Here is a 25,107-nt window from a genome sequence, read left to right as displayed (position 1 = left end):
ATATTTTCTCAAACTGCATCCATACTCTTGCTTTAAAAAATATTTAATTTGCTGTAATGTGACACATCAGTCTGTCTGGTTAAAGAAAACACATCATGTTCTCACTTTTCTCGTGAATATTTGCATGCAGAGTTGATACATTGATGACCACATTTTTGTGAAATCATACACTTATTATAGTAGAGATCAAAAGGTTGCTTGTAAGATACAGAAATTAGATACAGAGCTAACTTGTCAGAAGACAGTTTATCATTTAATTTCCCAGGCTTTCACACTCTAAGAACAAATAGCGGTGATCCTTCTGCTGGGAGAGAGCAGAGGATGGCCTGCAGCAGAACACTCACCTTTGACATGGGGAATCTATTATTTTAAATGCAGCATGGTTCCTCCTATTAGCATACATCTCCAGTCTAACTAAAGGCAGGCAGCAGCAAGTTGCTCATTAGTGCACATTTTTTATTTATTTTTTGCTGGAGTGGACTGGAAAAAGCCATTTGATTCTATAGGATTTCAAAGAACTTTGCTTGGAGACTTAAATCGAGAAGGAGTGTATACATGAAAAATTGCATACAGTATGCGGTACAGCATAGTGCATTATATAGCTGTCAGCTGCTGTGAAATCTGAAGGACACAGCTCCTGAATCCATAAACAATCCGATTCAACACTATTTATTTCTACGAACATCCAATGAGCAGTGTCTTTACTGTTCTCAGATTAGGATTTCACACACTATATCTTCTTTAGGACAGTCCACTTATTATTCATCCCATGTTAGCAGATAGTACACAGCAGAGGGGCCGGCTGTATCCCTCTCTGCTGTGATGAAAGGAAAACAAACACAAGACTATTAGCTGTATCAAATCTAAGCTGCACAAATCATTATTTGTTTGTCATCAGTTGTACAAATTATGATGAAATATGAAAGGGGTTCCTGCAGCTCGAGACATTTCACTTAGTTCTTTGGTTTCACTCAGCTTTACAGAGCATTTCAGCATCTTTCTGATTGTTTGGTTTAACAGGTCGCAACTGTAGTTATCACAGAAAATAATAAATACAAATATTGACAATTTGTGATTGTGTTTAAATTATCTGATGTGTGTCATTTAATTGTGAATCCCTTTTCCATAGAGAGTTGAAGGGTTTTAACAGGAAACTGTAGGGAAGAGACTGATAGATGATTATGACAGACATGGAGTAAAGGGCATGCAGTGATGGATTGATTGAGGAACGGAAGTAGATGGACACAAACAACTGTTAGGATCTTAAAAATACATATATTATCACACTACTGCACCTCAATACCAAAAGAGACACTCTCCTGCCCCTCAAGATGTGTCTACCTGTCACTTCCTTCCAGCACATAATCTGCTCTAATCTCTCTGTAATTGCATTTTGGAACTACACACACAAACAAACACACACAAGTCACAGCACCCCATCAGAGAAAATCCCAGTGCCTTAAGAGCGGCGGGAACAGAGGTGTTTTGTGGATTATGATGTGCGTGCTGTCTCTAGGAGTAATATCTGGTCCGATGAAGGGAAGGAGCTATAGAGGGGGTATATCCTGGATATCCGAGACACACAGCCAGACTGGACTTAACCACCATACACCAACAGAGCAATCCCTCGATGAATGTGAGAAGCCCTGAAGATCCTTCTTTCCACATCTATCTTCCCTCGCACATACACACTCACACAAACGCTTGTCCATCACAGCAGTGTCATGTTTCTGGAATTCAGCATTTATCAGGACAGGGGCCAGGCATAAGAGTCCACAGAGAAATGTGCGGTGGCCTGTCAGCACAGTAGGATCAGTCAGTATTGATTTCAGCAGTATACGACCCAAACTGTACTTCTGCACACTATCTTCAATCAACACTGTGCTGGAAAAGCTACAGCAATAGAAATGTGTTGAGACGGCATCCTTGATGCAACATGTTTGCAACACTTTCCTCCGGGTTATATGTACTGAACGTCTTGTGAACTGCGTGCTCTATGCTTTTTCCAGAAATATGAAAGTTAATCTGTGCATGAGGACAGAGATCAGAAGGAATCACATTTACTCAAACGGTTGCATCCCAGACTTTTTTTTTTTCCTTTATTTGATTGCCTTTTAACCAATAATGTAACATTTGTAATGCAAGCTGAGGACCCGATGATGACTTTGATCCAAATATTAATCAAAATATCATAAATATGCTGGTGATTTTTGCTTATCAGTGTGAACACAAGCAGCGTAATCAATACACAAACAGTCACTGTGGGGGAAGTTTTAATCTGTGTGTGCACATACATATGAGAGAGAGAGAAAGGGAGGGAAGAGAAATCATGCTCAGGCTGCGTTTGTCAGGTAAATAGTTACGATGACAGCGATAAAATGGAGACACTAATGGTCATGAAGGCAATAAAAGAGTGTGTGAAGTGGCCTTCCCAGCAGATTCGGAGGCTGAGGTTGTACGAAGACTAACTGCTTCCCAATGGTTATGGCTGTCATTACAACGCCTTTGCATCTCTAACAAGGGTTATTGTACAGAAAAGGATGACCCAGGGGACACTTAAATCAGCGCGTATGCTTGTCTCTGTGCACAGAAAGTACAGTATTTCTATCTAAGTGTGTTGTATATCCCAGAATCAAAGTCTACTTTATGCACTCCTATGTGTTTTATGTGTGCTGCACTGCTCTCTGTTTTTCAGTCAGCGCTCCCAGTAGTGTGTTTAAAACCGACAGCGCAGGGGAGAAAGCCTGGGAGCGATGTGTGCTAAAAGTACATGTCATCTTCAATAAAGGATGACAGAGTTCACAGGTCTACAACTGCATCCTGTTCCCTGTACAACTGTAGGCAGCAGCTTCATGTATAACACAGAGTGCCTCTTCACAACAGCGATGAAACATTACTCTATTCATGAAGCGGTGGTTTGTGTGCTGCTGATATCAAGGGCAATATTGTGATGCGTTTCAAACTGTGTTAAAGCCGGATGTCTGTGGGGAGAATGTGAACTGTTCTTTTAAATGTTCTTCCCCAATATTCTCACATTTCGATTCTGTCAATGTGTTTGTAATCTTAGTTTGAAAATATTGTATTCTTCTCAAACAGGAACTTCTTTATGAAAGACATTGTATTATCGACAGGAATTGTTGTTTAGCTAGCTTTACAAATGAAAAACACATACAAACTGGTTGGGAGACAAAGATATGTATGAATAGAGTCAGAATGAGGCTGAACTGCATCATATACCAACCTTACCTCATTTATCACGCGTGTATTAGGATGGAAACTCCGTCGTATTCCCTCAAAGATGGCAATATTTCAATGCAAGAAATCTACCCCAAAAAATAATGGCTAACAAAATACTCATCTGGCTAGTATGTATATGTGTGAATAAATATAAAACATATGTAATGCTTGTGTCGTGGCCTATTCTGACTAACAACATCAGTAATGCTCTGACCTATTTGACCTCTGTCAGCTGCATCCCTTAAACTCTCTCTCTCTCTCGCTGTCTCTCGCTCGCTCGTTCGTTCGCTTGCTCGCTCTTTCTCTCTCCCTGTAAAACTCTCAAATGCTTCAAAGCACTGAGTCTGCAATGAAACGGTTAAAAGTGAAACAATTGTTGATGTTATTGTATTTCAGTCTCTCTTTTGTAGGCTAGATGAGTTCTCACAAATCAATCACAAGTCAAAATAGTATTCGGAGTGACATTTGTCAGTTTCAGAGCTGCGCTGAGGATGCCAGACAGTTAATCTGCTGGGAAAAGCTGAGAGGTGCTTGTGAGGCGGCAGATAGCCACCTCTGGGCTGACAGAGCCTATCTCAGCTCTGTCTGTTTGCCCATGTGTCATCTCAATCTCCCCTTTTCTACTTTTGTATAGCTTAGTTGGGTACACTGTAAAAGCTCACATACATATACACCGACTCGCACTGACAGCAGGACACACACTGATGGGAGCAGATATTCAAGCACACATGCCCACAATCTCCCATTTCCATTTATTTTTTGCACATGCTTACTAATGCAAACACACCCAGGCATGGATGCACACAGCAGCAGTTCAGAAACTTGCTTGCACATATAGTGCACACTCTAATACATACAGGAGCTGCCAAACTCATCAGAGTTTACATCTCCTGGAGATCTTTCCATTTAAGAAAACATGTAGCCAATTGAAAATGGAGAGATTAAGCTCTCTGGCTGAATGTAAGCGTGAGGAAGCAGTGGTGTTTTATCTGTGAGAGAGAGGAGCCTCTGTATCACACTGGCTGTGATTCATTTCAGTTCCTGGGGCCCGGTCCTATCTGCTCCTGTTTACTTTGTGCAGCTCTGATAGCATCTGGATAGGAGGCAGACTTAATTGTTCTGGTGTAGCCTGTAATCCTTAAGACTCCTAAGATCTGTTGCAAGGACAATTCAAGTATGAATGGGAGCATCATCTCTTCAATTAATCTCTATTCTCATCATATAGATGGAGGAGAACAGACTGATTCACTTAACGCCCGTCTGCTTACCTTTGAAGATAGAAAGCCGATAGTTGCCCCATCTTCAAGATATGAAGCTGCTTTATATATCATTTTGAAAATGGAAAGAAAATAGCAGATATCTGTTGTACATCTTGAATTAGATCACAGATATGCATTTGTGTTTCAAGATATTAAAGTAGATATGCTATAGAGTTAAGATAATATACATTTACATGCAATCCTCTTGATAAAAAGGAGGGCAATGTACTTACATATATGTATGGCTGGCCCCAAGTGTATTAATGAATTGATTAATCAGTATTGTGTTATGATGAATCAAAGTTTGTCATGCAAAATGATTCCAGCTTGTCAATTAGGACAACATATTGCATTTCACTGCTTTATTGAATGTGTCCCTATAGGTTAAAATAGAGGTTTGTCATGGTTTATACAGGGGAAAAAAATCAATTTGTAGACAGCACCTTGGACTTAACGCTTTTTTCTATTTTATTACATTTTATAGGCTAAATGATTTTATAGTTCATAAAAGATATATATAATCATAGATAGATAGTATTTCATACACCCATGTTGCCTGCGCACTGACTGTACACAAACAGATACTTACACACAAGCCAATGAGCTCACTCAACCCCCTGCCATGATTTGATTTAAAAGTAAATGTGGCCCCGGTGTTCCCTGTTGCGATAGTGATGGGTAGCACTGCGCCTGCTGCTGCGCACTCCTCGTTTCTCAGCTCCACATTCAGGGTTTAACAGGGGTGGACTTGGGGGCAGCGATAGAGGGGAGTAGAGGAATCATAGGCTCCTCCATCATCTGGTTTACCTCTCAGCATCTCTCTGCCGACTTCACACTCTGAATAATGATGCACCACTCCCCCCCTATGATTATAATCCCCACACAGTGACCCACTGACAGACCACATATCTCCCCCTCCACTGCAGCACTCCACTTACTCCATGTTTGTATTTCCCTTTCTCTCCAACCCTTCCTTTGCTTGTTTTCTCGGTCCATTTCAAAGTTGACTTGACTATAATGGACCACTTTCCATAATAATATAGATAAAATAACGCTGTCATGTCTTGCCTTTCTCTGTAACAGGATCATCTTTGGGCAAAAAAAAAAAAAATGATCAAAGTATTTTCAGCAGGAAATTCATAGAGCACACTTTGTGTTTGTGGGAAGAGGTGTGTTTCCACTCGAAGAAAAGAGCTCCGCTGGGACTGTCTTCAAGTTTTTCAGTGGTAATAGGTACGTAAGATTGGAGTGCTGCTAAGCAACATTAATTGGGAGGCAGCCTATGTTGGCTCAGCCATGGGATTACACTTTTATGTGTAGGATAGCACTGACAAATACATTTTACTTAGTCACCCTCATTTGTAGCAACCTGAAAACTGATTTTTAATTGATGTGTTATTTTCATTATGATGTCTGGCGTTATGTTAAAGGACAAGGAAAAAGGACGTTTTTGTGGTTAAGGCTATTAACATGAAGTACATTTTGTCACTGCTTCCTGTGTTTAACCAGCCCAGTGTGTTGTTATTATTTTCATTTTGTTTTTATCATTTTAAGACATTTCAAACCTATTTTCTTTTTTTTTCTTTTCTGAAGCCTACACTGTGCTGGGATCAGGTGAACCCTTTGTTCCAAATAGTTTTTCCCAGCTTTATATGAAAGAATCCTCCTTCACTTGGTGAGGCAGAGTGGATGAATGGTCCAAGAGGTGACTGCACTGTATACTAAATATAGAATGCCCACAGGCCATAATAAAAAAACATCCTCAGCCAAACACACGCACACCTTCTTTCTCTAAGAACAAATCACTCATCTTCTTTTGGTAATTCGGCCAGTCACTGATCCTCTTTTGAGCCATATCAATTGGATTTGGTGCTTCTCACCTCTTTATCCCTCAAGCACTTTCACAGAAAAAAAGTCAAGGACTAATCGTCTCCTATCTAACACAAATGTACTGGACTATAACAGGAAGTAGCTTACTTGGCTAATATCTGTGTCCCTCTCTTCCCCCACTTCTCTTCCTCATTTAACGGCAACCTGAACAAAGGTGCTGTTTCCATCTTCTGTCCGGCTTTGAAGCACCTGAATGGAGAGATCAATGATCTTCTAAAAGTCATTTATACTTTCTGCGCCCAGTTTGTTTGTGCGTGCCCAAGTGTGTGTATTTTCTCTATACGTCTCACCCTTTCTTCTGTATCGACAGTTTGTTTCGCACCAGTTATTACGGCACAAAGATACATTCATTATGTCTCTGTAAGTGTCCGCCACTGCTCAACTCCAGTGTACAGATTAAGCAAGCAAAACACAAATTACGCTTCTACAGTTCTTTATTCTCTTACTCAATATCACCATTTAAGTGTGGAACCCAATTTAATACGACTTGGGACTTGGTTATCTAATGTAATTTGATGTATAATGGCCTGTGGTGGGAAATAGATTGTTAACTTATATTGCTATGTTCTAATAACTTACCACAGTGGTTTGAAGCCACAGTCAAGCACTGAATGGAGCCCAGTGTTAAATCGATATGTTTAAGAAGCATTCATTTATTTTTCTTCCTAAGGAAAAGCCTCACTATTTAGTTCACAACACTGCAGCACAAGATATACAAGAAATACTTTGAAATGTGGAAAAAGGGGGAAGAAAAAACAATGAAAAGGAGTATTTTTCTGTGTGTTACTGTGTGTGTTAAGGGCTTGTCGGTGGTGTCTTGGGTATTAATCACCAACACTCCTCCCTAACCTCTGACCCCGCCTTTTAATTGCATCCGCACCTCCTGTTCGACTCATGCCTCCTGCTGTTTTTCCTCACCTTTCTCCTCAAATGCTTCCCCTACATGCCCCAAGTTTCCTCGGAATCTATAGGAGATGATATCTACCAAATGAATCATTCTTTGGATTTGAGTTGCCCACACTGTTTTCTTTGTGCTTTGGTTTTCATTTATTCCTCACTCCCTTTACAAACAACTTTTCTATTCAGCAAGTTTTTTCGACTAGATATGATGTTAGTATTTACATTTAAACTTGTCTGCCATTTTTTTATTTTTAGTTCTCTTGTTTGTTCTGATGGGAAATGGATGAAAACAAACAAATAGACTTTGAGTATTTACTATTTGCCTCATAGTTAGGAGCCTTGTCTTTTCCCAATGTCCAAACAATCCTGATCTTCTAATAATTTGTTTCATTGTTTGTTTTCTTTTTTCTGTAATCCGGTGACAAATTGAAGTAAAACCCTAAAAAAAGTCAGTGGAGAAGCATAGCAGATGTAGATGCATCCATAAAGGGCACAAGTCATGTACTATAGCAGAACCAGAGATACAAATGTTTTAAAAAGACAATGTAGTGACTCTGTTTTCAAGAAACCAAAAGAGATCTGCAAAAAAACATGTTAAATGTGAGTGATGAAAAAAAAGAAGTAAGAGGTGACTTGTATAATGAGTAAGGGTTTCATGTACAGCGGAATACTGATTATTAAGGCAGAAATGTGGATGGCTGCTTATGTGAGATTCAGATGGCTGCCAGGCTGGCAGGTGCCAAATGCTAGTGTAGAAAACTTCTTCCGGCAGAAGCAGACAGTGCCACCTCCTCCACATATCCTTTCTTAACCGCAGCCAATACTGGAGCCTCTATGACATGACCTAAACACTGTCTCACGTCAGACCTGATGCACCTGTCATTAAAGACATTGTCGTTATGTCTTAAAGTAAAGTATCTTGTAATGATGTCTGATTTTCAACACAAAACGTGCGCTCTCAGTGTAATGATCGGAGTGCACGGTTCACTTCTAATTATAATGTCAGGAGCCTGCAGGCTAGGGTCCTACACAGCATCAAGACAAAGCAGAGTTGTGCTTTAGAGGAGGGGAGATTAGACGTGCAGACAGGGATTAAGGCTGTCTGACCCCGGGATTGGGTTGTTACATCAAAACCAGTCAGAGAAAATGTAACGGAACTAATAATGACGGATCCTACTGACCTCCAGCCCTCAGCCTTGCATGCGAGAGCAAGAGAGATGACTTAGCCTTGACTCAAATGGTCAGGCGTGGAGAATGTTTGACTATACAGCCAGCTTCCTAATGAGCAGCCTAATTAGGCAGTGACAGGACTTTTGTCTCTTACTGTGCTGTTGTTCATCCAGTGATCGGTTGTGACAAATGAAATAGGGCCAAGGACTCAGGGAAAACTGGCCAAAAACTGATTATTTAAATGATAAACTTTTCTCTATCTCTGCATCGTTACTCACATTAGCAGCTCGTGTGATGCAATCAGACTCAGTCGTGGATGTGATATGTATAAGAATTGTTCAGACAGGCGCATTGTGCTGTTGTCTCATGCAATGAAGGCATTTCCATCCCTGCTGACACTGTTATTGTGCTCTGTTGTCACAGATCTAATTATCTTTTTTCAAAGCTTTGCACTTTATGATTTTTCTCACAGCTTATCTTTTTTCTAGAACCCCCTTCCTCCCGGTTGCGTGACTGTACCATTAAGTGTTGTCTTTACTGGTTTGGTCGTAACTAAGCATCTGCCGCGTATCTGATGCACAGCATGGCCGTTCACAGCCACAAATCAAGTTCCAGCAGGACTTCAAATAAATGAGGCTCAATCTAACCCGTGGAGAACACATTTAGCGCTTGCAGTGTGTTTGTTTGTTTGTTTGTCTGATGTTTAACAGCAGTGATAATTAGTACCAATCGTTGCGTTGATGGTGTCATTTGGTTAACTTTTCACAGCTCTTAGCACAACCTAATAATCAAATGCAGGTTTCTCCTCTTTATTTTCTCCACAGTGGTCAAGGCTGGCTCACTCAGGCTAGCAAGAATTGACTCGTAGCTCAAATACTTCTCATTACAAGGAAACTTTTCTCCACTGTAATTGCTCACAGCTTTGCTGAGCAGTGGTGTAGATGGAGAGAAGCGGTTGAGGTTTCTGACCAATGACAATCTTGACAGTGTGAGAGCTCGGTTAGCCTGTTGGCTGCGTTTGTAGGAATCAAACGTCTGTATCAAATGCTTTCCTGACCTGTGTACGGCGTACGCCTTGAAACGCATGCTCAGTCCTGTTGGTTTACCCCCCCCATAGCCTCTCTTCTATCATACTGTTCTGCCATCTCGCTCCTTTTCTATTTGCCAAGAGACGGAGCTTTAGGCCAGGGCTGACAAAACGGCGTCATTATCTTAGCGTTAGCGTGTGCCCACGCTCTGCTTCTCATTCATTTCACAGCTAGCCTCCTAGCCCCAGAGGGAGAGATGGATGTGGGTGAGAAACAGCCGTAATCGAAAGATAGGTCTCTTTATCTTTGATTCTACCCTTCCCCACTTGTTCCCCTTCTCTCCCCACTAGTCCACATTTACTGCTCCCTTATGGTTTACCAAAATGCATGATGCCATTATTAGGACTCCCGCTAGCACTGAAAGACACAGAGATAGAAAATGAATTGGGATGTTACAAGAGAGAAAGGAGGTTAAGCTTACCTAGTAGCAAAGTCAAAAGAGAGATTGTTTGAGTGTGTGTGAGATGTACTCGTTTGTCAAACTAATGTCACGTGTCAGCTATTTATTGTGTTCACATATTCAATACAATTTTGCTGCATAAGGTTTCTCCCATACGCAGATAACGATGGTCTATAGACAGAAACTTCCAAAGATTCACACTGTCTTTTATCTGCATTTGCGAAAATGGTATGCTTGCCAATTGTGAGTGGACACAGTCAGTGAAGCGAGCCAGTGGAGTGATTGTCACCAGAGTGTCACAGGAGTAAGCGTGGGCAGGAATGAGAAAGGACAGGGCACAGCAGGCGCAGCCCTTTAAATCCAGCGGTGAAGTCTGAATCATTTGCTATTTAATGGCAATCATAACTCATTGTGCAGTTGTAATGTGTTACACATTAGCAGTGTGGGAGCTGGCTGTGGCTCATCTGTGCCTAATGCGCTATAGCTACAGGCTAAGAGCACTCATCAAACACTGTTCAAGTATCACTTCCTCCTCTTAAAGTCTTTTGTTTACTTTGTGCACTCTTCACGCCCACACTGCAATGAAACTTCCGAAGGCCCGAGACACCTCTTGCATCGCATGGTTTCTGCTCCAAGTCTCTTGAGACCATAGTTACCTATATTTAGCCATTAGATGTTATATTTTCTCATTATTTTGTGAGAGCAGTGCAGTGAAGTCTCACTTGTCAGGGAGCAGAGCCCCTTCTGATGCTAATGAGGTGATCCTGTGGCCATGTCTATAGGCCAAATCTCAGAAAAGTGTCAGTACGGGTGTAAACCTTTTTTGATTCCGCTCCACTGAAGGCATCCAAAGTCTAGGAATAGAAGCAGCACAGGTGAGGCTCTGCAACCCGGCAGAGCTAAGAATGAGAGGCGATGTTAGTGTCAAAGAAGTCATAGATAATGATGGATATGCCTGGAGATATGCTAGCGTGCACATATTGAGCCAAGACAATTACACATATACTGTACAGTAGGTTTGCCTTTTTCAAGCACACAAACACAATGGGAAAGAAGTGGTTGTGGAACTGAAACTGATTGCACCAAACCCGTAGCACCTGTGGCAATATTTCATTTCATTTCCTTTACTTCACATATGCAATGCGTGTTTCATTTCAATTCCATGCTTTAAATGTATAATACTGTAGATTGGATGTACATATAGAGGCTATAGGTGTCATGCTATGACACACACACACACACACACACACACACACACACACACACACACACACACACACACACACACACACACACACACACACACACACACACAAACACCCACACACACAGTAAATTAGAAACACACACTCCCCTTACTCTGACTATGTTCACCAACACCAGCCCCATCACCCGGTGCAGTCCTCCCCCCGAGGGTTAAAGAAACCACCCCTTCACTCTCTCCATGCATGTTTGCCTGAAGCGTGCAAGGATTAGCTAAAGCGATTATCACAAGCTTTTGCAGTTTTGTGAAGATGAATCATGGTAATGCTACACAGCGAAGCGCCTCATGCATTTCTAAACCCCTCTACTTGGTTTGCGATTTTCCAAAACTCACAAGGAGCCAGTTGGCTTTGCCTCACTAAGCCAGGTGCAGGTGAGTCAACTGCAGCCAAATTGGCAAGTTGTCATGACTGTGTGTTTGTTTGAACACACTGTCTGCACACAAACACATCACACACATACCTCAAACCATGTCAGTACAGAAAGGTCTGAACGATACAAGTGAAATCGTGATATAGGTCATGTCATATCTCGAAAAAGATACAACTTGATATATTGCATGTTTTCTGGTAATTTACCAAATACAGTCATTATTAAATATCCACATGCTAAACCTAATTTTCTTTACTTTTGTTGTCTGTGTCAATTAAATAATTGACAAAATAAAGTACTGCATATTTTGTCATCTAGTTCAAAACGTTATTTAAAATAGACAAAATAAAAAGCTGAATTATGCATACACACATGCAGAATCATCAGATTAATACATAGTTAGTTTGAAGTACAGTGCGGTATTTCCATATGCACAATTATTGTTGCATGCAACGGTCGAACAATAATAGAATAGATTCATGAAGAAAACTCTACACACTTCTGTTTAAAAACACTTAACAATTGGATTCAATATTATCCACCATTATTCTGTCCTGTGCTATTGTATTCTGGGTTAATGGAGTCTACAGGTTTGCCAATTTGAGTTAAATAAAACCTAAAAACGATCTTCTATATTTCCTCTAAATATTTCACATGAGATTTTCTAAGGAAGTGGAGATGGTGTGTTTTTAATAATCAACTAAAACAATGTAATCTTGTACCAAGATATCAGTTCAAGGTTTCAAGATATCAATATATTCTTACGTTACGATATAATTCCACATTGTATCACCTAGCCCTAACTACAATTGACACAGATATACAATGCACAATACATAAATCACCTGATACAGTACTTTGACAGACGGAAGTTCAAAGTGTTGTATTTTTCACACATTTGTAATACAACAATAAAGATTTGCAACAATGTCTTTGACTCTGTTTCAGTCAAATGGAGCTGTCAAACATCCTATTGGGACAACTTGCCTTTGGCAATTTTTGACATTGCTACAATTCTGTACATCACTAAAGCATGTTTGCCTAGAGGGGCTTTCCAACTCCTTAGTTTCATATGTTTTTATTTTTTTTGTATTATGAGTGCGGAGTTTGCAGATTTCCAGTCTAAACGTGAAAGGCTGTTCCAGTTTAGTTAACATCCAGCCGTTTCCGTAAAACTTTATTCCATCACCTGCGGGTATTCTTTTTTCTGAAGGAAAGTTACGTTGCCTCAGCTCACAGTTTAAACCTCACATTAGCACCTCTCCTGCAGATGGTGTGGCCTAATTGTGCAGGCTTTTTGCTGTTCTGAAGCCTCCCTCTCTCCATGCCATCTTCCAGGCTGAACAGATGATCATGGCCTCTCTCACCGGCCCAAAAGGCTCTAGAGGATGTTCTCATTAACAGGACTTGTCAGAGCAACCTGCAAGCACTACTAATTTATTTCCCCCATACACACAAAACATACCATAAGCTGACCACAGGCACACATAATCACTGATGCACATGCTTATTTATGCATATACTCCTCACACAAATACAAATGCACACTTGCAGCCCCCTCATAGAAGCCGACACGGAGACACACATGGCCTCTCCAAAAGTGCTTCAGGGCCTTCTCCTGCTTGAGTGCAAAACAATTAGCAACAATGAAGGTTAATGCCGATCAGACAGTCTGACAAATGATTCAGTGCATTTGTTCGCAAACCATATGTGTTTGTTTGTGACTGGTGGAGGATTTGTTTTTGGGAGGTAGGGGCGAGGGTGGGCTGTTATCCTGCTGTCTGTGTTTGTACCTCTGGGAGCCCTTCTCTGCCAGCCTCCTTCTGGGATCCTCTCACCACACTGTGTGTCTGTGTGTGTTTGACAGAGAGAGGCTTTAAGGGTGTTTGCCAGTGTTACCTGACAGGCTCGTCATATCAGTGGGCACCTTATCAACAGTTGCAGCAAAGCATACCTGTATTTCACACTTTCACCCACGAGAGAGATATTTGGACCATTCAATGTGTGTGTGTGCACAAAAACACACACCATACACACAACCACACATCAGTGCGGACACACTAACACACTGAAACCACTCAGCTCTGTCGTTCTTCGGGCTATGCCCTGTTATTGTCTGTAAGCCCTAAGACACATTTAGCTGACAGTTTTAAGACCCATCTGTCACTTCTCTGTTATGGCCAACTCGTTCAGCCCACGAGAAGTTTCAGATCTGCCCCATAATAGAAAAACATCATGTTCACAGCACATAATGACACACATGCCCTCAGGAAGATTTTGTTAGTAATCATCAGTGACTAATGTTCTCTCTTTGCTTGCTTGACGACACTATACTCAAGCTTGGCAGTTAAGACAAACATGTACGCCTGTTTTAAAATCATGTCTCAACAAAATTAGAGTCTATTCGTATCAGGATCTCAAATCACTCCGAAGATTTTACACATCAGAGTTTGTTAACAGCAGGGTTGGGGATTTGAACAGATATATCATAAATAAACTTTTGGGGTGATATTTGGCAATTAAAAGTTTTAATCTAATGATCTGCCAGCAATGGAAAAACATTGTGTAGTGGTGAGTTGGAACATTTTCCGTTATTGCCCAACCCTTCTTTACTGGTCTTGCGTCAAAATATACGTTTTTTTTTTGTGTGAAAACAATACACAAATATTTCAAGTTTAAATACAAAGTAAAACATATTCAAGTCTTTACATCAATAACTTCAAAGTGAATCAATAACTTCAAAGTGTTGCAGCTCCATTGAAAAGTACTGTTCTGTTTGGTGTTCCTGCTCTTTCCAGGAGTCATGTCACTGATTTGTCCGTTTGTTGAACTTTGAGCTCAGTTCCTATCTCTGTGAAACTTTAGACCCGCTAATTGCACGGTTCAGCCTTTATAGTCCCCCATCAGCCTGGGGATTTCAGGAATCACAGACTGATGGCTATCTTTTAAGGGAAAGAAATGATATAACCTCCAACTTCTGAAAAAACCTGTTCCTTATCCTCCACACAGATCTGTGTAATTACATGTATGTTTTTGCTCGGTTTCAAGTCTAGAGGGAGTTCTGTGGTTTATGCTTTGACCCCTTGCAATTGGAAAAACAGAACCCTTTCTTAAAGTTTTGATGGAGAGACGCTGATTAGATTTGAGAAATACAGCCTGTATTTCCTCCAGCAGTTGGGGAAAGCAATTTTGTGTGGTTTGCTTCCTTGGGGAAGCTTGAGAAAACAATATGAAAATGATTTCTTTTTCTTTACAACAAACATATTTGATGCTTGCAGGCAAACACTGAAATCAAGTTTTTATGGCCTTTACTAGGATGGGTTTTTTTATACAAGTGCATCTGATATTTTCCTCATATTTTTAAGTGTGACAAATAATTTTAAATGATGCAGTTGTTAAGATAGAGACTGGGTGGTGACTGTGAGCCTGTCTAGAAGAAGTTGATTTAAGTAAGAGAGATTGCTGTCCTAAAGAAGAAGCTCCTGAATCTAGGTGGGGTGGGCTGAGCAGACAAAAAGGGGTGGCATCAGGTAAGCACATTAGAATTCATGAAAGCAAAGCCAAATCCTGCAGAGCTTGACTTGATGCAAATTACTGACGACAGCAGTCCCTCTCAGAGTAAACTGTACATTCTCAAAGACACATGGGCACTCACCCCTCCTCAGCCTTACTACAGCCTGTATCAACACCACTTCCAGCATTGTCTCTCGGCTTCAAGAGCCATGAGCAGTCCTGCAGATGCCACATCGTGTAACACAAACACACAGATGCTGACCTAAGCTCAATGAACAAGTCCTTTTGACCGGACTATAACCAATATGTTATTGCAAGGCTTTAGGCATTGCAGAAAAGTTATAGATACAGTTCAGAAAGATACAGTGTTTCACTTGGTTTCAATCTTAAAATTCTTCGTTGAATTTGAAGGCTATAAATCCAGAGCTCTCACTAAACCCCAACCACCAGAGAGTTTTAAAGTTCTAGGTTTTTCCCATACAACCACTGAATGGCAGAGTTAAAGACGAAATTAATGCTATGAGGGAAGGAGAAAAACATAGGGGTATGTGCTGTGGTTTCCTGTGTAAATAGCTTTTGTCTGTGTTTACTTGGATGAGGGTGTGCTCTAGAGAAACTGAACTTGCTGTGCATCACAGACCAATGCTGTAAAGAAAGTTTGGGAAGTTTGTGCTTACTTTCTTACTGCTGTTTTTCCGTCATCTTTTTTTTTCCACAAAGGGGCTTTTCTCTTCCTGGGAGAGGCTTTATTCTGCCTGATCCCTCTCTCTCTTCCACCGCCTTCTCTTCTAATCACCACTAAAGCCAGCCCTAATTGTCTTTCCTAATTGTGATTTTCTGCTTTTTCTTGCTGCCTCGCTGTCTTATGGTCTCCCATTTTTCATATCTCACCACAAACACAGTGCAGTCCAGAAGAAGTGAGGTTGGAAAATCCTAAACCTATTGAGATGTCTTACATTTACAATAATTTCTATAGTTTTGTGTGAGGCTGATGTTTTTTCATGTTGGTCTAGTTTCAAGAGGATATCATTTGGTCATTGTCAGAGGAATTTGTAGGTGTTGTGTGTTCTTATATGATTTTCCTTTTCTCTTTTCTAAACCAAACAGGCAAAAGCACACTGATTATTTGGAGTCCTCACATCAGCTCAGGCAGCATTTCCCCTTACTGGGAGAGAGGGCTGAGAATTCATGAAGGCCAATCAAGCACTTCTGCGCTTGTTTAGAGGAATACTAATCAGTGATTAGAGAGATGCTGATTAGTCGAAAACAATGTCTTTGTGGTCTTTGTGGTTGGCCTCTGTGAATACGTGCATGAAAGTGCATGTGTCCTTGTGCGTTATTGATTTGTGAGAAAAACCTTCTGGTGCATATACACTCTGCCGTACTGTACATGCAATAACTGGGAGGCGTACAATTACTCCAGATATTTTTGAATTATTATGAATAGCCATACATTCCCCTAACAATTAGCCTGTAGACTGCTGTGCATGCCTTTGTTCAAGCTTTTAACTCGTATGCTCAAACCACTCATTGGCAACATTACATCATACATTATACTATTGATTTAGTTCTTTATGATTTATGGTCACATTGAACATGTTCCAGCAGTGATTTTACCTGCAGTGTAAAGCTACAAAAAGTAGACCATTGTTCCATATCGCTGGGGAGTGTATTTTAAGAGTTTGCTACTATGATAGAGAAACTTAACATATGTAAGAAAGACAATCATGTAAGTAAGCAATGGGAATTTAAAAACATAAAATAGTGATGAGGTCAAAAGTTTCTTTTTGTCTAATTCATCCAGTGTGATGAAGCTGTTATTGACTCTGGCAATCCGGTTGGTCTCTTCTTGCACTGCTGGGTTTGGATGTCCTCCATGGATGAAAACCCCGTCTTGATGATCTGTAGAGCCTTAGAGTTGAAGGTGAAGACACTGAAGGTCAGGGTATTCTCAATGGTGCACCTGTTCAAACTGTAGAGAAATCTGTGTTCAAGTCAATTCAGTGAATTTCAGAGAAAGTTCCTTCCTTCCTACTGTTGTGAAGAAAAAGAAAAACCCAACCCTCTGTGTCCATGACCTTCTAGCAGCCTGAGAAATGTCAAAAATCTGCTGACCATTCAAGCCTTATTCCTCTACACGAGTACTGATGTTGATTTGTCAGTTTTACAGAGCAGTTTGAACAACAGACACACACTGAACTCAAAGTAGGTGAACAGACAAAAATAATTAAGTCTGTTTCTGGCCAACGGTGTGAATGCCAAGTCTCCAGCAGCTCTGAGATCAGCCAGCCTGTTAGCACTAGTCGACCCCCTTCCAAGACTATTCATACACAGTTACAGCTGCAGCCTCTTGATTAGCCATCCAACATCGCCTCAGCTTTCAGAATAGCCACTCTAAATGCTCAGGTAGGCTAATTAATTCATTTTATTGGCAATTTGTGGTTCTTCAGAATAAAGTTATGTTTTGGCGGACACATATCAGTATTGACTCCATGCAAATTAAAAATGCCTAACACATTTTCCAGTAACATTTGACTTTGCAACACAACGTATAAATATTGTAGCAAATCCATAATAAAAAAGAAGTCGGATGAACTGTTTTTAAACCGCACTGTGTTTCCCCACACACAATATTTTTAATTGGTGTTTAACCGTTGCTGACAGAGATCTTTAGAATAAACGCAGACGTTTCGAGAAGGCGGATGACCTCCACACTTGCAGGAGTGCATACATATTTGCAAAGCATGCACAGGCATACTGCTATTATTAGCTTTGTGTTTGCCTCAAGCCCTTCCTTGTATCTGAGCCTTCTCTCATTCATTTGGTTAAATTTGAATGTGGAAGAAAAGTAATTACAGGATTTTTCTAGAAAGACAACAGAAAGGTGTTTTGGGGTTAAAAGATGCCAAGCTGCATGTACAGCCTAATATCTCATGCTGACACTTTGGATTTTTTTCACCCAGAGAAAGCAGAGCAGTGCAGTAAAGAGTATTCGTGTTCAATCAAACAAAACACTGAGTAAAATGAGATAGCACATGTTTATCAATCCCTAATTTCCTTTTAGCTTATGCATACAAACAAACGTTTCACCTTGCAGATTCTCTATTTCCTCACAACCAAACAAAGACTTGCATTCTTTCTCTCCACTGAAGTACAGCAGTGCAACAGCAAACAATTGCAAAGGCACGGTAACTCATTAGGAAAACAACAATATAATTTGTCATGACTTTGTAGTTATCAAAAATGACAGCAGTTCATTTTTCGAATGTCCCATGTGCATATTGACATAAAATGCGTACAAATCTTAAAAAAGTCAGATAATTAATGCAAACTGGTTTAAAAAGGTGTGCTAATGTACGTAAAAGCTTTCCTTTGATGCATGTTTGCTTATTTGTGTAGATGAATTACCTTCGGAACCCTTGTTTTTAGGATACAAAGATGGAAACAGCTATGTGTCGTGCATGTTTTCCTGGGGAGGGGTTTGTAATGTGAGCTGGTCACTGTCATCATGCCTTTTTAAACATTTTTGGAAAGCATGGCAGGATGAATCAGTCCTAAAGATGGGCTTCAAAGAACCAGCTCCCTGCGTGGTGTCTAACAGTGCTTTAAACATCCTTCCATCACAAGTGTGTCTCCATCATAGTAGTAGTTGGGTAGTAAACAGTAGACCTGGCTCCATTTAGTAAGTCACGAGGGCCCAGCCCACTGTAGAGCTCCGCTTTACTCTGATTAGACTGCACACTCCCCATGGTGCCTCTGATCAGCAGCCATACTTGTCCCTCACCATCCATCGCTTCATCCCGCCCTCTGTTTCCATCTCTCTGAGCTCCATCGCTCTCCCTTTGTCGCTCTTTTGCTCTCTCTTTCCCTCCTCTTTCATTCTATCCATCTGTCCCTATCTCTCGGGAGGCCAGCCCAATTAACCTGTTTAAACAGCCATCTGAGCATCCCATCCATTCCAATGTGGCTATGTGAGAGAGAGCCAGTTCACCGAGCCAGGTTCCCAGTGCCAGGCCCCCGTCCGCTGCCCTCCTCCACCTCAACTCCCATTTCTCTCCTCTCCTCTCCTCTTCATCTCCATCATCCTCATTCTACTACCTCCATTCTTGTCCTCAATGGGCCTGATTGTAGCAGAGATCGGCACCGTTAAGAGTGTCTTTTCTTTACTGTTTCCGCAGAGCAGTGTGACATCTGATGCATTCAACTTGCCACACTTTGAACAATTTAAACGACTGCAGCTATAAACTCTGCTGCCTCTAGAGATCTCCACTTTAGCAACTGCAATCTGCCAATTTTTTACCTCTTCCCTTTCTCCTTTTTAATGGTCTTTCATTCATTTTGCTGTCTCTCTGATTGCCACCTCTACACACTCTCCATCCTTTCATCAATCTCTCTCCCTCCATGCCCTTCCATTTTCCTCCCCTCTTCTCTCACCTTCTCCCTGTCACTCCTCAGCTCTCTCTCTCTCTCCCCTCAATGTATCCCTTTCTCACCTTCCTTTCAACACTTGTCACCTACTTCCTGTCAGGCTGTCCAGAGAACACTTCAAGAAGGTCACAACTCTTTTCACATCCTCCTTGTCCTTGTCTTGTTTTAGTGAGAAGGGAACTTTAATTAGAAAAGTGAAGAATATGCAAAGGCTTTGTTTGGGCTGTGATATTATAGCGCCACTGCATTCCTAAAGAAAGCATGGACATTTTCCCTCCCTATGAGACATATAGCTTGGCAGTATTTGTATCGTTTCTGATGTGTCACTACATTGACTAGACAGTACAATAGTGCTGGACTGGTTGTTTGGCACACTGGGGTGTCTGTGTTATTTGCCCGATCAATGCACAACCTGGGCCACTGCTTTAGACGACGTGTTAATGTGCAGCTCTGTGCCGTTGGGCTTCATTGCTCTGTTGTTGGCCGATTTTATAATCTCTCTTATAGCAGTATCGACCCAACTGAGTGTAAGAGGAGCTATTGGAATTTTTTGTGTGTGTGTCTGTGAGTGTGTGTATGTCGATGGAGGAGTAAAATTGGCATCGTCTTTTTCTTTTTCTTTAATTGGTGCAAGAACAAGACCCTCTGGGTACTCTTTGCGCAGCTTGTCACTCCATTTGTGTGTGGGTATTGGTGCAGTTAGTTCAGCTTGTCATTGTTGAGACACCCAGCCAATCATGGTGAATAAATGCCTACACACCACACCACACACACACACACACACACACACACACACACACACACACACACACACACACACACACACACACACACACACACACACACACACACACACACACACATATACACACAGGGACTGATTATACGCTTATACACCTACAGTATACTCTACTACTTACCTCATTGTTTGTTGGTTCATCAATTTAGTCCTTCACCGATTTCCCCTTAAAGATTTTATTTTCCTTGTCTTTTACCAACAAACAAGTAGTAAGCAGCATATTAAATCAGCACAACAGAGACCTTAGCTTGAGGCGATCCTACAGTATTTCTGGCCTTCACCAATAATGCCTAAAGAGTCCAAAAAACGTAAATAATTGAAATGTAAAATTGGCTATATGCAATATCTGACACATATTTTGGGTCCATCAGAGCGCCGTCACATGGACACACAATTATTCACACACATTTTTTAACCCAGAACCTTACTGTCATGATGTCCGAAGCCCTGCAGCAACTGTTTTATTTATGTGTTTGAACATAACCGTTCCCCTCAGTTTGACGGCTCAGCGTACAGGCCTCTAGCAGCCATGACTGCAGCAACACACTGGTGGCTGCGTGCCTAGCTCAGAGAGAGACGAATAAATAATTTGAAGACAGTGAGAGGAAGGACAACAGACCACCTGCTGCTTTTGTTTTTTCACACTCTTAGACAGTTTCACATATTCGAGGACTTAGAAATAAAATAAAGCATGCTTTGAATTAGATTTTGACTTAATTTTATGATCAGGCAGCCTTCCAAAAATCTATTTGCATGGATACATGTTTGCCAACTGGTGTGTTTGTTATTGTCACCCCCCACCTTCCAAATGAAATTTGGAGAAACCGCAAAAAAATAATGGTAAAAGATATGGGATAAGCTTAGACAAAATACAAGAGAATGAGACAAACACAAAGACGCAACAAAGGCTTCTGAGAGTGTTTGTTTGGGGAATAACTGTTCAGCTACACAAAGAGAGAAAGCCGAGAGTTTTCTGCCTTTTGGCTGGATGTAATCCATCTCGTACATCCTGTCTCTTCCTGTCTAGACCAGGACAGTTGTGCAGCACCTGCTATATGCGCTGGTGTTGCTGAGCTGTCCCTTCTGACTCAGCTCTGTGTGGCTGTCTGGACATCAAACCTTAGAGAGAAGGGTACTGACAAGATCACAGGCATATTTACATCCAGAGAGAACAAAAAGCCAGATTTACACTCAGTTTACTTATTGTAATAGAAGCCTTATCTCAGCTGTTGTGGAGACGTGGGAAGAGAGGAACTGTAGTTACGGCAGTGAGATGCGGCCTTCAGCTCAGGGTTTTCTACGATTTGTCGTCTAGACATTATAATCCCAGAGAGGAAAGGCTTCGGGTGCTGTGAGGGAGGAAGGAGAACAGTATATGGCCTGCTACACTTTGTCTGTGACTCATCTTCTCATGAACACCGTGAGAGTCTCATAAGAGGTCAGACACACGAGTGCCATGGCAAAGCACAATGCTCCATACTGAACTATACAGTGCTATCTTAATGTGATTGAAAAAGTACTACAAAAACCTGTGTACCCTGTTGGAGAAGCAAATCTGCTTATATTATTCTGTCATGCTGTGCAGAGTGACAAGCCCATTCCAGTAAATGTGTGATTTATGTTTTTTGCAGTATTGTAAAAACGATTGACTCGGCTTGTTTAATAAATACTGATCAGATACTGTATGTACAAAAAGGCCACGCCCTATTGGTGCAGAGAAACATTGGCGGTGACTGGTTTAGTGAGACTGTATTAAATGGGCTGTGCTAACAACGAAGGTGTAAACTCTAGTTTGAACATTTTTCATGTTCTCATACAAGCACAATGAGCCAATGAGGAGGATGGAAATGGATCTGGGTCATTAGGTGTGAGGATGTAAAAGAAAACTGTGAAATTCTGAATGAAGATACAGTAGTCACATTGTTCAGATCAATCAATTTCAACTACAGTGCTACCGAACAACAACAACAAACCTTTACACCAATGTGAGGGTAGAGTATCTGCTGTATCTCAGGCAGGTTTGCATAAACTGTACATTGATGTGAAAACCTATGGTTGTGTGAAAGAAAGCTTAGAAAATGTGTGGCAGCTATGTGGAATTTGTAATTTAAAGAAAATGGGTGCAATTAACTGACCTTTTTCCTCACTAAAATATATTTTACAGCAAGTTGAAGAGGTGATGGGCAAAGTGTTTGGTTTTCATATGTCTTCAGTTTATCTCAGTGCGAACGAAAAGAGTAGAAAAGAACAGGATGGGACAGTCTGTGCAGCGATCACTGTGAATTCAGATGAGCCCATGGCTAAGAGCTGAGTCGCGCTGCCAGAGATAACTAGAGAAAAGACTAGAAATAGAGCCATTTTGCCTTCAGATTTAAAGCTAAAAGCATCATTTTTTGTCACTCATGAAAAAACATAGTATCGTAAAAAGCCACAACACAAGAACAATCATTGAGTTTTGACAGGTTTCTTCATTTTAGTCATGAAAATTAAAGTAATATATTTGCAGAGGAAGCTGATCACTTTACCGGTATGCTTCTGTTGGTTACTCCCTATGTTTATTATCTAGTTTACCTTGTGGATTTCTTTAAGAAAGTGACACATTTTATTTGTTTTATGACCAGGTCTTCTTATTGTTTATTAGGGTCCCCATTAGCACTAGCATGAGTATTGGCTATGAACAAAACATCTCATCATTTCATGCAATTAACAATTCAATATGAAGTGAACACTAAAATGATCATCCTATTTGAGCCATCATTAAGCCAAATAATACAAATCATTGTAATCATCCTCTCTGTAATTGTAACAGTTAATTCCCAAACACTTGGTCCACCTTCAAACAGATTCAAGCTTTATCAAGATCAATGTTTCACCCCCCCACAGTAACACACACCACATCACATGGCCGTTTTTTTCACAAGCAGCTTTAGAGAACAATCCTCAAGAGTCTTATCCTTGTGATGTTTTGACCTATAACTAATGGAGACTAATGGTGAGATGCACCAGAGTCAAACCAGACACAATGATACAATCTCTCTAATCTACTTCCTGTTCTGACGTGTGTGTGTACTACAAGTGAACTGTATGTGTGTGGCTCCATGTCTGTAAGAGAAAACAGCAATTTAACTGTTAAATTACGACACAATACATGTTTTAATGATCAGTTTAATAAATCTTTATATTTGTCTTGTCCACAGTGAAGTTCGATGACTGCATGGGGAATGAGGCTGTGGTTTTCCGGAGCAGTGATCCAATCTTCGGCGTGTGGACCGATGGATCCATCTTTGCACAGGGAGAGGGAGCCAGCCTGGACGAACCAGTCCAGTTTAAACTAACAGCCGGGGGCCCCTCCACACATGTGTGGGAGACAGTGATCCAGCTGGCCCTAATTGACCCACCGTTACCTCAACAAAATGAGAATGAGGTGAGTTACACTCTCACTGAGCACAAGCACAGACACGCAAATATCATGCTTTAAATTTCAATTATCATCCCAGAGTTTCACATGGTCTGGTGATAGCAACAGCCAAGAATCAGGTCACAACTCCTTGGGGTTTTAGAGAGGGAGGGAGGAAGGGAGTGTGTGACTGGAGCAATAAGAAGTAGCAGAAGCACACGGCTGAACGTGATAGAATCACAGTGCCACAGGGAGAGATCATGATTCCCCTCAGCTATAAGCTGTTTTTGGAAAACATCCTGTGCCTTGGATACCCCAGGGGTCCTCAACTCTTCCTCCTCTATTTAAAAGCTGTCAGGGGTCAGGTGAACACTGAGCAGTGTGAGCTCAACCGTCCCCATGACTACAGAATCACAAGGTCACATCTGAGCATTAAAATCTAAAAAAGTGATGGTCACATTTAGTAAAAACAAACAAACAAACATTATCAGTAGCCTGTTTTCACTGACAAAGTGTAATTACAGACATGTCATGCAGGAGATGGGCCCGTCAGTTCCGGAAAACATCAAACGCAGCTTATGACTGTCTTGTTTGGGTTTTTGGTAGGAACCGTCTGTCACTTAGTGGCCACAGAAAAATACTAAAGTTTAGTTGATGCATAAAACTGTGTAAAACAATTGACATCATTCTAGAAAAAAAAGCTCAAAGCACCTATCATTTTTTAGTATCATCACTGTTTCAGCAGCTGTTTTCAGTGAAAAGGCTCTGAGAAACACAGTGAATATACAAAACACAGTATAAAGGAGAATGATTACTGCTTTTATATTCACCAGGGGGCCATAAACACAACTCCAAATGCAGGCTTTTGTTGCTGTTTAGGTGCTGGATGTGTAAATGGGCAAATGTTTGGTACCAAGTTCACTAAATACGACAGGGACATTCACACTTTTTTCACTGAGGGCCACATAAATAAAAACATACGCAGGGCTGGGCCACTCAGGGGTGAGGTATATTGCCTCATTAGTTAAGTTATAGGTTAGCAAAATCAATCAAATGTAGGTCAAGTATTCCCAAAAATTGCAATGAATAATGTCTATATCACAGCTTTCTATAGGGTTTCATTTATTCATACAAGAAGTGTTTGCAGCTCATCCCTTAAAACAGAAGCCTCAGATTGTTTATAATAAGGAGCATTTAGTTTATCAATCAAGAAAATCTATGCTCTCTTGAATAAAATCTATTTTTCACAAATTCATTACAGAAAGTTAGGATGCAAGTTGTAGGACTTAATAAGAAAAATAATTGTTTTTTTACCTACTTATTTCAGTTCAGGCTGATGAGTTACTGCAGACCGTAGACTGACTTGGTCAGAAGGTCCCTCTCACAAGACA

At 40.9% G+C, this 25,107-nt stretch overlaps 1 protein-coding gene across 1 annotated transcript in view; it reads left to right on the top strand.

The window, feature by feature from the left end:
- LOC134867645 (cadherin-4-like) overlaps nucleotides 1-25,107 on the top strand; it is a 203,047-nt gene that overhangs the window by 114,998 nt on the left and 62,942 nt on the right. Inside the window, exon 4 of the mRNA XM_063888371.1 lies at nucleotides 23,517-23,743. Within this exon, the coding sequence (XP_063744441.1) occupies nucleotides 23,517-23,743 (227 nt within the window). The remainder of the gene's footprint in view (nucleotides 1-23,516; nucleotides 23,744-25,107) is intronic.

The sequence above is a fragment of the Eleginops maclovinus genome, chromosome 1 (genome assembly GCF_036324505.1).
Source record: "Eleginops maclovinus isolate JMC-PN-2008 ecotype Puerto Natales chromosome 1, JC_Emac_rtc_rv5, whole genome shotgun sequence".
NCBI lineage: Eukaryota > Metazoa > Chordata > Actinopteri > Perciformes > Eleginopidae > Eleginops > Eleginops maclovinus.
This window is presented reverse-complemented; position numbering and strand designations above follow the sequence as displayed.